Here is a 15436-nt window from a genome sequence, read left to right as displayed (position 1 = left end):
TGAAGCTAGACTGCCATGCTGACACATTTTACAGTGTGTATGCATGCTAACTGCATTTGTCTAAGATTTCTGTTTATGTGCCAGACGCCTAACCCTGAGGGACTGGCAGCTGGTGTGTACCTCACTCTTTTAGTACTAATGCCTAACAGCTGGTCAAAGTGATTATTAATAAAATCAGAATCCAGAAGAACTTCTTTACAGAAAGGGAATCATAATTTAGAACAAAATAAAACAGAAGAACATGCGGAGGTAAGTTTGCAAAAAAGAGTCCACGAGGCAGATGCTCAGCTGGTTTAAATTGTCATAGCTCTATTGAAGCTAACGAAATTATGACAGTTTACACCAGCTGAGGATATGCCCCCATATGTACACATGTTTGGCTACAGTGGAGCACATTAGGGTTAAGTCTGTATGGGCAACTGCTATAGCAGTTATTTAACTGAACATGACTGTTTTCCAGCCTCCTTCCTCCTATGGGTGCGGTCTTTAAAAGTTTATTCTGCAAGACAAACTCATTACATAAGTAACATCATAACATAATAATATTGTTCTGGGCCCAAACAATATTTTGTGAGATTACTAGGTTTGCCCATCCACCACAAAAATCATTTCAACTGAAACTGCAATTCAATTTTTATCCCTCTAATTTTTATTCATAGGCAGCAAGAAAAAGCCCAAGAAAGGGGAAGGTTGGATAATCTTACAAAATTCACTTGAGGGAAGTCTTTGGCATGAGTTGTCAATGAGCGATTTTAATAAAGATTTCAGGCTACCCAGTTATGTTCTAGAGATTCTAGATAACTCAACAAAATACTTTAGAAACACAGCTGCAATCTTCATATCTGTAACTACATTGTCAATAAACTAGATTATTTTAAAAAAATCCATCAAAATTATATAACCTAGCCAAGCATAGTCTTGTGAATGAACTTCTCTACAATTTCATCTCTCTTTTGGCTTTAGATCAATTGGTTCAAACTGTAAATTACATGCCAATAAATTGGAAAATGAATACAACCTCACAGTAAGACTGACTTTACTGACCTCACGATACTGTCTATAACCCAACATAAACAGAGCTCAAGAAGTTCCAGCCTCCGCGCTGTCAGACAGGATTTCCTACCACAGTACTTTACAAACCTCAATTTTACTATTAAGCTTACCCGCTTTTTGCGTAATATTAAAAACAGTTGCAAATAACAGGTTAATAGTTGCTGTTGCGTGACATGTGAGAGGTTATCATAATGAGAAAATGTATGTATTGTGGGATGGTTAAAAAGCTAACGCATGCGTGCGTGTACACACACACACACACACACAAAACTCCTACTGACTTTTGTCTCCAATTTCAGAATTAGTAAGGACTTTAGAATCAGACCCATTATGGACGGGAACCGGCACACTGGTGGATTACTAGTTACTAGAATCATTTTCTGTTAGTAAAAGGAAGTAAGTGTAGCAAAACCAGAAGATATATAGTATCTTCACACAATAACATATTAGGTAGATCATTTTTAAAACAAGTTATTAATTGTTGAATGTCATTTTCTTGTACTAGTTAGGGTCATCCGTCAAACGAAGCATGTCCAGGAACCCTGAACGTTAGCTATGCAGCCAAACCCCAACTATAAGATTTCTATTGATTTCAATCTACTCTACTCATATTAGTTTTAGCTTCTTTGGTGGATGCTGTTGACTGGGTGACTACTATATTGTTACTTCACTGTGAGTTAAACCAAACTATACTTGCACTGTTGAGTTAAAATAGAAAACAAAGGATTATTAATCAAAACAGTGTCGTTGTGTGCAACCCCTTTCATATTGGTTATGTAATCAGTTTGTTGACAACCCCCACAAAAAACCTACTCCCACTTAATAACATACTAGCCTTGTCTAAGTGGTATATAATCAATGTACCATTGATAACAGTTTATTAAACAAAGTCTAATTATTCAAGAAGTAATTTCCCTGACCTTTGAGAAACCATGAGGCCTCCTGGAGAACCATACTTGCATGTTAATGAAAGCATAGACTACAGGAGATGCTCTTTACTCAAGTACAACCCAAACTCAGACGCTAGTAAGAATATTTAAAAGGACAGTCTAGGCTTTTAGAGCCCTACAGTCTCTGACCATGTAGGAGGTTGTTTTTGGTGGTGAAGAAGTCACCGCAGAATGGAATTATTTGAAAAAGTGTCACAGATCTAGTATTTGTACAGAGTTCTGTTAGTGTGTCCAGTGGTTACTAACCTACTTAAAGGGAAGGGTGGAATAAGGTTTCCTCCATTCTGTTGCCGCAATTCAAAAGGGGGCGAGGTGAGGGCAGAGGCAACTTTCTTCTAATTTACTATTACACTTCTATCCATTAAAAGTAAAGTTTTGGAAGCTTTTTGCAGCAACCCATTGGTCCTTGTGGAGGCACTGCTGACAAGGAAATTTACAAAATGCTCTGGAATACAGAAGCTTCAATGTGACAAGGTATCACACTCTAGTGCCCTGCAGAAAGAAGGAGAGCTATTCTGCTGGCTCACCCTGGAAACACATGAAGGTAGGGTTTGTTAATTCTGTTCAGGAACATAGGAGACAGAAGCAGCTATGGGCAGAGGCAGGGTCCTGGATTCAAGAACATGCAAAGCTGCCAGGTGTTCAGCACTTTTGAAAATCAGGCTATTTAGGCACATAACTATGGATTTAGGAGCCTCACCTTAGACACCTACATTTGAAAAGCGTAGCCTGTAGTTATAGGGTGTCTACTTCCCCAACTTCATGAAGGAGGGGAATTAATGTAAGTTACAACCTAATTCTGAATTGAGGTGCTCTGATTAGCATTATAGGTACCCATGTGATAATATGACCACCCAAATGCAGTATTTGGAAGCCAAATTTGCAAACTGGGCCTGGTTTCTTTGAACATGTCTCATTCTTATATTCTAGCCAATTTACTTTGAAAACAACCTCTTCTCTTTTTTGGGCACTTAAACAATATTCCAAGTACATTACCTCATTTTCTTCCTCATGTTCCAATATAGCCTGTAGGAAAGCCCTCCGTTCATGGCTTGAAGATTTTTGATCGAACATGCCGGCTTGAATAACTTTCTGATCCACATTCAGTTTATACTTGGCAGCAGCAAGTATCTTCTCCTCCACACTGTTTACAGTGCACAGCCTCAGGACTCGAACCTCATTCTGCTGACCAATTCGGTGAGCTCTGTCTTGTGCCTGCAAATCCTGTTTGAGAAAAATACACTGCGTTATGTACAGTGCCTCTGTCTGCTATGCAAACCAGCTGTCTGGACAGAGAAAACTATTATCTTTAAAAATATCTGTAAGAATAAAATACATTAGTAGAAATGGGTCTGAACCAAAATCCTGAACTGAACAACGCTTTACCTGCCCCAAATTTTGGGTGCAAAAATGAGGGCAGAAGGGTGAGAGAGTGAAATCCAGGCATGAATATTATACCTTAGAGAGAATACTGTTGAGACAATAGTATGGGCACTGGTAAACAAATACAGTGATGACTAAAGTAGTGCAGTGGCTTAGGCCACCAGTCTTTTACCTTTGGAAATCTGGGTTCAAATTGTCTACATTTGGCCTCAAGTGACATGAATTTCATGGTCTAAAATTAGTTTTTAGTAGACATTTGTCAGCATCTCTAAAGTAGCCTTTTGATGGGCACTAGTCCCAGTCCCCGAGAGAACACAGCAGGTCAAGCGTAGAGGTTAATTTTATTAATTTAGAATTCTATTAAGATACTGCAATCCTATCAGCTTTCCAGAAGTCATAATCTTACTACAGCAGAGTCAGATACAGACAATATTAATGGAGGGCAGTTAATCTAAAAGTGCAAGCATTGTACTATCACAATGTCGTGTTATTTTACATGAAGTAGGCCTCTTAAAATAAGGATTAAAAGTTTTTTTAAAACCAGCCTGTTTCAATCCAGCTGTTCGGGATTGCAATCACAAAGCCCTGCCTAGACATTTTTTGCTCTGGGCACTTTAAAATTAATAGAATGTTTTGAATTAAAAGCATATTTGCAGCCAGCAGCGGACAAAAGTGAACATAAAGTCACAGTATGAACACATTCATGCAATTCATTTATAAACTGGGGATGTCAAAAAGAGGAAAGTGAAAGCTTCCATTCCTATAAGTGCTATGCCTGGCTCTAACAAATATTATTAGTATCTTTCTTTTAGCACATGCCTCATTAAAGTTAACATATTGCTTCCATCCCCAAGAGAAAAACAGAAATTGAATGCAATCACAATTTATCAGTTTGTTTACTTGGCATTCCAGCAAAATAATATTTACTGTTTGTGCATATTGCTACCTGGGTGCTGCACATACAGTGAACTGTACTATAAATGTCACACAACTAACCCAATGGAAATGTGAAACAAGAGAAAGGTACATTTTGCATTGCTTTCAGAAACCCCAAACCAACACACACAAGCTATGGATTGTTCCAAGTTCCTATTCAGGATCTTGATGTCTCTGATCATCCTAATCTTTGTGCATTTGTGATAGTGCTGTTTTAAATAAAGAAAATCTTTTCAGCCTCTCTCAAGGAATCCCTCCACTTAGTTCAGCATGGGGCCCTTCACTAGCTAGCTGTACATATTATGAAAGTATAAATATAGGCTTGTGATTCCATTCACATATAGCCTCTACTTTTAAAAAATGTGTCACTAAGAGACAAGCACAGAACACACTTGCTTCTACTTGCTTTTTCGGCCACCCCGAGGTATTAATTTGAACATCCTCTATCTGTACTCACTACTACCATCTCTAGTTACTATGGCCACCTGTGACAGGATGTATAAACCCCACACTGATGAGGAAGGTGCCAGATAGGCACTGTGTGCAGAGCTAGTCCCACCGCTCTGGCCACATCAATCACGTATGGTAGGGAGGCAGACTTTAAAAAGGAGGAAACTGCAGTCAACTGGGAAGAGAGATCATCCTGAGTAGGAGACTTCAGGAGCAAATCCTGGAGCCATGGGGGAACTCCCATCCAGGCGGAGATCTCCACCCCGACCCTACCCTGGGAGTTCACCGCACTCCCCGTAAGCCTGACAAAGTGAGCCTGATTCAGCAGCCCAGCCAGAATGACTTCTCAAAAACCGCTGTGCAGATGGCCTCTGAAGAAAAAAGGTACTGCTGGCCTTTTTTCCCCTTTGAGGGGCTCTGGAAGAAGTTATTTTCAGGTGGGCTGGATATTTAACTTTCCTTTTGATCCCCTATAAGAAGGGACTGAAGAAGCTCCACAAAGGGAAGGGTCTCTCTTGCAAGAAATAAGGAACTGGGGCCTGTGTATAAGCCACCTGGAGTAAATAACTGGGCATGACCAGGGTCTCCCGCCATCTGGGAGAAAAACATAAGAGGAATCTTTTACACCACCCTTATTATGAATCTGCAAAATTGCTGTAAAAGTATTGCAATTAGCCTCTTGAGAGAGGGAATGCCTTGTACCACTCTACTGCCACACTTCCAGTTGTTTAAAAGACCAGGATTCATGTGCTCCAAAGGCAGAAATTTACTAGCTCCCTCACTAAGAGAATGAGATAGCTACACTGTGGGAGTAGGAGACAGCATCCACAGAGCTCTGACATGGGGGGCTCCATGGCAGATGGAAAAAACCATATCACTTTACTGATTTAAAACAAATCATTATTTACAGGTTGTAGTTTGGTGACTGATTCTTTAACAAAGTGGCATTTGGAGGTACAGAGTCTATTTGTTTCACAATCAAATTTCCCAAATTAAAAGCAGGAAGCCTGCTAAACAACCAGTGGGGCCCCTGGATGATCGAGATACTAAAGGAGCACTTAAAGATGATAAAGTCATTGCAGAGAAACTAAATGAATTATCTGCTTCAGTCTTCATGGCCGAGGATGTTAGAGAGATTCCAAAATTTGAGACGTCCTTTGTAGGTGACAAATCTGAAGGAACTGTCACAGATTGAAGTGTCATTAAAGGAGGTTTTGGAATTAATTGATAAACTTAACAGTAACAAGTCACTGGACCAGATGGCATTCACCCAAGAGTTCTGAAAGAACTCAAATGTGAAATTGCGGAACTATTAACTATGGTTTGTAACCTGTCCTTTAAATCAGCTTCTCTACCCAATGACTGGAAGATAGCTAATGTAACACCAATATTTAAAAAGGGCTCTAGAGGTGATCCCAGCAATTACAGACCGGTAAGTCTAACGTCAGTACCAGGCAAATTAGTTGAAACAATAGTTAAGAATAAAATTGTCAGACACATAGAAGAACATAATTTGTTGGGCAAAAGTCAACATGGTTTCTGTAAAGGGAAATCATGTCTTACTAATCTATTAGAGTTCTTTGAAGGGGTCAACAAACATGTAGACAAGGGGGATCCAGTGGACACAGTGTACTTAGATTTCCAGAAAGCCTTTGACAAGGTCCCTCACCAAAGGCTCTTACGTAAATTAAGTTGCCATGGGATAAGAGGGAAGATCCTTTCATGGACTGAGAGCTGGTTAAAAGACAGGGAACAAAGGTTAGGAATAAATGGTAAATTTTCAGAATGGAGAGGGGTAACTAGTGGTGTTCCCCAAGGGTCAGTCCTAGGACTAATCCTATTCAATTTATTCATAAATGATCTGGAGAAAGGGGTAAACAGTGAGGTGGCAAAGTTTGCAGATGATACTAAATTGCTCAAGATGGTTAAGACCAAAGCAGACTGTGAAGAAGTTCAAAAAGATCTCACAAAACTAAGTTATTGGGCAACAAAACGGCAAATTTAAATTTAATGGCATTAGAAAAGGTTCAGAGAAGGGCAACTAAGATGATTAAGGGTTTGGAACGGGTCCCATATGAGGAGAGATTAAAGAGGCTAGGACTTTTCAGCTTGGAAAAGAGGAGACTAAGGGGGCATATGATAGAGCAGTGGTCCCCAATCTTTCTGTGGGAATAGCATATACCTATTCCCAGAAGACTGTGGTGGGTGCCAGACACCCCGCCGCCAAAATGCCACCAAGAAGCGGCAGCGGCAAGAAGCGCCGGCGCCAAAATGCCGCTGAGAAATGGCAGTGCTTCTTGGCGGGCGGGCAGTTCTCCTGCGGCCACGGTAGGCAGTGGCCTTTTGGCAGCGCGGTGTCCTGCGGGCGCACACAACTGCCCCAGCAGGCGCCATTGTGCCCACTGGTACTGCGTTGGGGACCCCTGTGATAGAGGTATATAAAATCATGAGTGGTGTGGAGAAAGTGAATAAGGAAAAGTTATTTACTTGTTCCCATAATATAAGAACTAGGGGCCACAAATGAAATTAATGGGCAGAAGGTTTAAATAAATAAAAGGAAGTTCTTCTTCACACAGCACACAGTCAACCTGTGGAACTCCTTGCCTGAGGGGTTGTGAAGGCTAGGACTATAACAGGATTTAAAAGAGAACTAGATAAATTCATGGAGATTAAGTCCATTAATGGCTATTAGCTAGGATGGGTAAGGGATGGTGTCCCTATCCTCTGTTTGTCAGAGGGTGGAGCTGGATGGCAGGAGAGAGATCACTTGATCATTACCCGGTAGGTTCACTCCATCTGGGGCACCTGGCATTGGCCACTGTCGGCAGAAAGGATACTGGGCTGGATGGACCTTTGGTCTGACCCAGTATGGCCATTCTTATGTTCTTATGTAAAACAGGAAGCCTCAAAAGCATTTCCAAGCCCTGGTCTACACTAGGACTTTAGGTCGAATTTAGCAGCGTTAAATCGATTTAAACCTGCACCCGTCCACACAACGAAGCCCTTTATTTCGACTTAAAGGGCTCTTAAAATCGATTTCCTTACTCCACCCCTGACAAGTGGATTAGCGCTTAAATCGACGTTGCCGGCTCGAATTTGGGGTACTGTGGACACAATTCGATGGTATTGGCCTCCGGGAGCTATCCCAGAGTGCTCCATTCTGACCGCTCTGGACAGCGCTCTCAACTCAGATGCACTGGCCAGGTAGACAGGAAAAGAACCGCGAACTTTTGAATCTCATTTCCTGTTTGGCCAGCGTGGCAAGCTGCAGGTGACCATGCAGAGCTCATCAGCACAGGTGACCATGATGGAGTCCCAGAATCGCAAAAGAGCTCCAGCATGGACTGAACGGGAGGTACGGGATCTGATCGCTGTTTGGGGAGAGGAATCCGTGCTATCAGAACTCCGTTCCAGTTTTCGAAATGCCAAAACCTTTCTGAAAATCTCCCAGGGCATGAAGGACAGAGGCCATAACAGGGACCCGAAGCAGTGCCGCGTGAAACTGAAGGAGCTGAGGCAAGCCTACCAGAAAACCAGAGAGGCGAACAGCCGCTCTGGGTCAGAGCCCCAAACATGCCGCTTCTATGATGAGCTGCATGCCATTTTAGGGGGTTCAGCCACCACTACCCCAGCCGTGTTGTTTGACTCCTTCAATGGAGATGGAGGCAATACAGAAGTAGGTTTTGGGGACGAAGAAGATGATGAGGAGGAGGTTGTAGATAGCTCACAGCAAGCAAGCGGAGAAACCGGTTTTCCCGACAGCCAGGAACTGTTTCTCACCCTAGACCTGGAGCCAGTACCCCCCGAACCCACCCAAGGCTGCCTCCTGGACTCAGCAGGCGGAGAAGGGACCTCTGGTGAGTGTACCTTTTAAAATGCTATACATGGTTTAAAAGCAAGCATGTGAAAGGATTACTTTGCCCTGGCATTTGCGGTTCTGCCTTTGCAAAAGGTTTCTGGGGAGGGCAGCCTTATTTCGTCCTTCATGGTAGGACACTTTACCACTCCAGGCCAGCAACACGTACTGGGGAATCACTGTAGAACAAAGCATTGCAGTGTATGTTTGCTGGCATTCAACCAAAATCCGTTCACGCGGTGGGAGGAGGCAAAATGCGACCTTGTAACGAAAGCACATGTGCTATGTATGTAATGTTAACAGCAAGGTTTACCCTGAAAGAGTGTAGCGACTGTTTTATAAAATGTGTCTTTTTAAATACCGCTGTCCCTTTTTTTTTCTCCACCAGCTGCATGTGTTTCAATGATCACAGGATCTTCTCCTTCCCAGAGGCTAGTGAAGCTTAGAAAGAAAAAAAAACGCACTCGTGATGAAATGTTCTCCGAGCTCATGCTGTCCTCCCACACTGACAGAGCACAGACGAATGCATGGAGGCAAATAATGTCAGAGTGCAGGAAAGCACAAAATGACCGGGAGGAGAGGTGGAGGGCTGAAGAGAGTAAGTGGCGGGCTGAAGAGAGTAAGTGGCGGGCTGAAGACAGGGCTGAAGCTCAAAGGTGGCGGCAGCGTGATGAGAGGAGGCAGGATTCAATGCTGAGGCTGCTGCAGGACCAAACCAGTATGCTCCAGTGTATGGTTGAGCTGCAGCAAAGGCAGCTGGAGCACAGACTGCCACTGCAGCCCCTCTGTAACCAACCGCCCTCCTCCCCAAGTTCCATAGCCTCCACACCCAGACGCCCAAGAACGCGGTGGGGGGGCCTCCGGCCAACCAGCCACTCCACCACAGAGGATTGCCCAAAAAAAAGAAGGCTGTCATTCAATACATTTTAAAGTTGTAAACTTTTAAAGTGCTGTGCTTAAAGTGCTGTGTGGCATTTTCCTTCCCTCCTCCACCACCCCTCCTGGGATACCTTGGTAGTCATCCCCCTATTTGTGTGATGAATGAATAACGAATGCATGACTGTGAAGCAGCAATGACTTTATTGGCTCTGCAAGCAATGATTAAACGGAGGAGGGGAGGGTGGTTAGCTTACAGGGAAGTAGAGTGAACCAAGGGGTGGGGGGGTTCATCAAGGAGAAACAAACAGAACTTTCACACCGTAGCCTGGCCAGTCATGAAACTGTTTTTCAAAGCTTCTCTGATGCGTACCGCGCCCTCCTGTGCTCTTCTAACCGCCCTGGTGTCTGGCTGCGCGTAACCAGCAGCCAGGCGATTTGCCTCAACCTCCCACCCCGCCATAAACGTCTCCCCCTTACTCTCACAGATATTGTGGAGCACACAGCAAGCAGTAATAACGGTGGGAATATTGGTTTCGCTGAGGTCTAAGCGAGTCAGTAAACTGCGCCAGCGCGCCTTTAAACGTCCAAATGCACATTCTACCACCATTCTGCACTTGCTCAGCCTGTAGTTGAACAGCTCCTGACCACTGTCCAGGCTGCCTGTGTACGGCTTCATGAGCCATGGCATTAAGGGGTAGGCTGGGTCCCCAAGGATACATATAGGCATTTCAACATCCCCAACAGTTATTTTCTGGTCTGGGAATAAAGTCCCTTCCTGCAGCTTTTGAAACAGACCAGAGTTCCTGAAGATGCGAGCATCATGCACCTTTCCCGGCCATCCCACGCTGATGTTGGTGAAACGTCCCTTGTGATCCACCAGAGCTTGCAGCACTATCGAAAAGTACCCCTTGCGGTTTATGTACTCGGCGGTTTGGTGCTCCGGTGCCAAGATAGGGATATGGGTTCCATCTATAGCCCCACCACAGTTAGGGAATCCCATTGCAGCAAAGCCATCCACTATGACCTGCACATTTCCCAGGGTCACTACCCTTGATATCAGCAGATCTTTGATTGCGTGGGCTACTTGCATCACAGCAGCCCCCACAGTAGATTTGCCCACTCCAAATTGATTCCCAACTGACCGGTAGCTGTCTGGCGTTGCAAGCTTCCACAGGGCTATCGCCACTCGCTTCTCAACTGTGAGGGCTGCTCTCATCTTGGTATTCATGCGCTTCAGGGCAGGGGAAAGCAAGTCACAAAGTTCCATGAAAGTGCCCTTACGCATGCGAAAGTTTCGTAGCCACTGGGAATCGTCCCAGACCTGCAACACTATGCGGTCCCACCAGTCTGTGCTTGTTTCCCGAGCCCAGAATCGGCGTTCCACAGCATGAACCTGCCCCATTAGCACCATGATGCATGCATTGTCAGGGCCCATGCTTTCAGAGAAATCTGTGTCCATGTCCTGATCACTCACGGGACCGCGCTGACGTCGCCTCCTCGCCCGGTATCGCGTTGCCATGTTCTGGTGCTGCATATACTGCTGAATAATGCGTGTGGTGGTTAATGTGCTCCTAATTGCCAAAGTGAGCTGAGCGGGCTCCATGCTTGCCGTGGTATGGCGTCCGCACAGAAAAAAGGCGCGGAACGATTGTCTGCCGTTGCTCTGACGGAGGGAGGGGCGACTGACGACACGGCTTACAGGGTTGGCTTCAGGGAGCTAAAATCAACAAAGGGGGTGCCTGTACATCAAGGAGTATTTCAGGCAGGACTGCACGGAGGGTTCCAATAAGAAATGGTGCACCTAAGTTATCGTTGTTATTGGAACAAGGAGGTTAGCCTGGCCTCTGACTGATACATGCCTAGATTTACCTCGCTGCACCTTCTCTGTGAGTGACTGCAGTGTGACCTAGAGGAATGAGTCCCCTAGACAGGGGAGGAGGCAAATGAGTACAAAACAAATCTGGTCTATTTCTTGTTTTGACCCACTCCATCTATCTTTTACATCTTTGGCTGGCAGCAGACGGTGCAGAAGGACTGCATGCCATCCACATCTCATGGCTGCTCGGCAGAAGATGGTACAGTACGACTGCTAGCCATCCCCATCTCTTGCCTGCCTGGCAGAAGATGGTGCAATACGACTGCTAGCAATCCTCATCTCTTGCCTGCCTGGCAGAAGATGGTACAGTACGACTGCTAGCAGTCCGTATCGCCTGCCCGTTCACCATAAGACGGTTCAATAGGACTGACTGCAGGACTAAAGAGAATGACCTGGTCAAGTCACTCCAAATTTAGTCCCTGCGCCCATGTCTGCCCAGGCGCTCCCAGCCGACGCGGCCAGGAGCACCTCGGACACGATGAGGACGACTACCAATCGTATTGCACCGTCTGCTGCCAGAAGGCAAGGGGTTGCTGCTACTGTGCAGCAAAGCCGTACCGCGTCTGCCAGCACCCAGGAGACATAGGGTGACGGTTACCTGAGCGGGCTCCATGCTTGCTGTGGTATGGCGTCTGCACAGGTAACTCAGGAAAAAAGGCGCGAAATGATTGTCTGCCCTTGCTTTCACGGAGGGAGGGAGGGAACGGGGGCCTGACGACACGTACCCAGAACCACCCGCGACAATGTTTTAGCCCCATCAGGCATTGGGATCTCAACCCAGAATTCCAATGGGCAGCGGAGACTGCGGGAACTGTGGGATAGCTACCCACAGTGCAACGCTCCGGAAGTCGACGCTTGCCTCGGTACTGTGGAAGCGCTCCGCCGAGTTAATGCACTTAGAGCATTTTCTGTGGGGACACACACACTCGAATTTATAAAACCGATTTCTAAAAAACCGACTTCTATAAATTCGACCTTATTCCGTAGTGTAGACATACCCCAATTCTCTTTGTACATTGCATCATTGATAAGTAAATAAAAATAACCTGGTGAGGATTCCAATCACTGTCAAAGATAATGACAGTGTCAGCAGCCTGAAGATTCAGGCCCAGGCCTCCCGCCCTTGTGCTCAACAAGAAGATAAAGTACTGTGACCCAGGCTCATTGAACTTCTTCAGCAAAGCAGCCCGATCCTCTGATTTTGTTGTACCTGAAAAGATATGCAAAGAAATCCCATGACACAGATCTTGTACAGAAGTAATCCGCAAAAGACACAAGCTGATGAGGAAGTCATCATTTGAGGGAGGCAAACCACTTCACTTGCCCTCAGCCATCCCACCTGCACTTCACATTGTGTAGACTCATTACTGCACATGTGCGCTTTGGCCAGCTGCGTAAGTGCTAGACTACTGGACAAAGGTTTCCACAAATAAGCAGTGAATCTAACTATACAATGTATTTCAAAAGGAAGCTTCAACCAATCAGCCAGCATTTCATGGCTATGATAAACATAAATATACATATACAAAATCATACATACTTATCTGTCCTCCCTCCACCACACTCTTTATACATTGCTCAGCTTAGGTTGTAAGCTCTTTGGGACACCTCTATGTTTTCTACAATGCCTAGTACAATGGAGCCCTGATTTTGATTGAGGCCCTCTGGACATTATTAGAATCTGAATATTAAATAATCATATGAATGCATAAACATATTTATACTAACAATCTCACTGTTTGCCTCAAAACCAAACTACTACCTGAGGTTTACTAATGTTTAAATTTCAAGGTCTAAAGCAACAGTGCACAATGGGATGAAAATCAACCCATGACCAAAGGCCTGTATGAAACCCCATGTGCCACTTGAGTGCTTAGCATGCATATACTAAGGTGAATTTCACCAAGCCAAAGTAAATCTTGTGACCACTTTGTATGTTCAATAAGCTTCACTCTTGGTTTTATGCCTGTACATCTCTCTCTGTGCCTGAAACCAAAGAGAGAGGAGGAGAGATTTTTATTTAGTTATCCAATACACACACATGAAGAGGAGAAAATCTGTCCCTCGTAAAGTCACAAACTGTTGACCAAAAACATTTGTCATAAAGAAACACAACGTGGATGTGAACAAGGTGATACAGGAAGAGCGGGGGGAAGGAGAGAAAGATGAGATCTACTTTTGAACCATATTTTAGCCTGCAAGAATTTTTTTGCCATGAAACTGAAAATGAAGGAAAACTGGAGTTTATAACAACATTAAAAAAACCGAGGAGTACTTATGGCGCCTTAGAGACTAACAAATTTATTTGGGCATAAGCTTTCGTGGGCTAGAGCCCACTTCATCGGATGCATGCAGTGGAAAATACAGTAGGAAGATATATACACACAGAGAACATGAAAAAATGGGTGTTGCCATACCAACTGTAACGGGACAAATCAATTAAGGTGAGCTATTATCAGCAGAAGGAAAAAAAAACCTTTTGTAGCAATAATCAGGATGGCCCATTTCAAACAGTTGACAAGAAGGTGTGAATAACAGTAGGGGGAAAAATTAGCATGGGGAAATAGTTTTTACTTTGTGTAATGACCCATCCAAACCAGTCAGAGAACACTTCAACCTCTCCAGTCACTCAATTTCAGACCTAAAAGTCAATTCTCCAACAAAAAAAAAAACTTCAAAAACAGGCTCCAACAAGAAACTGCAGAATTGGAATTAATTTGCAAACTGGACACCATTAAATTAGCCTTGAATAAAGACAGCCATTCCCCAGAACAGCCAGAAGGAAGCACCACCTGCGGTGAGTGAGTATCCCATGACACTGTCATTTTGAGGGATGCTGGTGTATAGGGAGGTGACATCCATAATGGCAAGGAAGGTGTTATGAGGGAGGTTGTTCACGTTGCCAGGTTTCTGGAGGAAGTTGGTTATGTCCTAGAGGAAGCTGGCCCTTAGTGTGGTGAGTGTTTTGAGAGGGTTTTCTATGAGATATTCCTTCAATAAGAACGCCATGGCCAGATATAGGTAAGGCTACGGTTTAGTCACAGGTATTTTTAGTAAAAGTCATGGACCAGTCACGGGCAATACACAAAAATTCACAGGCTGTGACCGGTCTATGACTTTTACTATAAATAGCCCTGACTAAATCTTAAGGGGGGTGGGGGTCGCTGCTGCGGGGACGGGGAGAAGTGGAAGGGTCGCTGCTGGGGGGTTGCTGCAACCTGTTCTGCCTCGTATTTAGCTGTGACACTTTAAGCACCCTTCCCAGACCTGAAGAAGAGTTCTGTGTAGCTCTAAAGCTCGTCTCGTTCACCAACAGAAGTTGGTGTAATAAAAGATGTTACCTCTCCCACCTTGTCTCTCTAATATGCTGTCTACCACACTGCAAAATGACAGGAATAAGAGGTATTTACACATGTATGTATTTTCAGCAACATTCTAGCATAAGGAAGGATTAATTCTAAAGTAAGTAGTATACAGTGATGTAAAATGTCACAGCTAAGTCTGCTGTCTTGGATGCCCACAGTATTTTGTTGGGTTTTATTATGTCAAAGATAAAACTGAAGTCAATTGCATAGAGAAAGGATAGTCGTGTAGTTAAAAGCACAGAATGGAGTATTGTTCCCAGCTTTGCCCCAGATTTCCTCTGATGCATTCGGCAAGTCAACTTTTGTGCCTCAATTTCCCTATCTGTACAACCAGATAACATTTTCTTACCCAGTAGGGTATCTTGAGGCTATGTTCATTAATGTATCATTAGATGGAAAGTACTAAAGAAGTCCTTGGTATTAATAATACTTACCCCACTTGAGGGATGAAAAGCTTTGAATCAACTTAAAATTTGATAATGTGAGTACCCAAAAGTAACTTGAGCATTGTTGGCATTGTTCGTTATATTTTCCTATAATTGCTATCTTTCTATGGATATTTTATTTGACTGAACACACTGTCCCATTAAATATTAGAGACACAAAATGGGTGAAGTAATCATTCATTGAAATGGTGAGAAGAACAAAAGATACTACATATCACCCATCCACCCTTTAAATCTTGGGC

General features: G+C 44.0%; 1 protein-coding gene across 3 annotated transcripts in view; it reads right to left on the bottom strand.

Annotated features, from left to right (window-relative positions):
• Positions 1 to 15436, bottom strand: part of SMARCA2 (SWI/SNF related BAF chromatin remodeling complex subunit ATPase 2) — a 187193-nt gene that overhangs the window by 69641 nt on the left and 102116 nt on the right. For all 3 annotated transcript variants that reach the window (XM_048849469.2, XM_048849471.2, XM_048849470.2), the window contains exons 25-26: positions 12430 to 12593; positions 3000 to 3227 (exon numbers count right to left, since the gene is read on the bottom strand). In XM_048849469.2, coding sequence (XP_048705426.1) covers positions 3000 to 3227; positions 12430 to 12593 — 392 coding nt within the window. The remainder of the gene's footprint in view (positions 1 to 2999; positions 3228 to 12429; positions 12594 to 15436) is intronic.

The sequence above is a fragment of the Caretta caretta genome, chromosome 5 (assembly GCF_965140235.1).
Source record: "Caretta caretta isolate rCarCar2 chromosome 5, rCarCar1.hap1, whole genome shotgun sequence".
Classification (NCBI taxonomy): Eukaryota; Metazoa; Chordata; order Testudines; family Cheloniidae; genus Caretta; species Caretta caretta.
The sequence above is the reverse complement of the archived record's forward strand: the minus strand, read 5'-3'. Positions and strand labels throughout refer to the sequence as shown.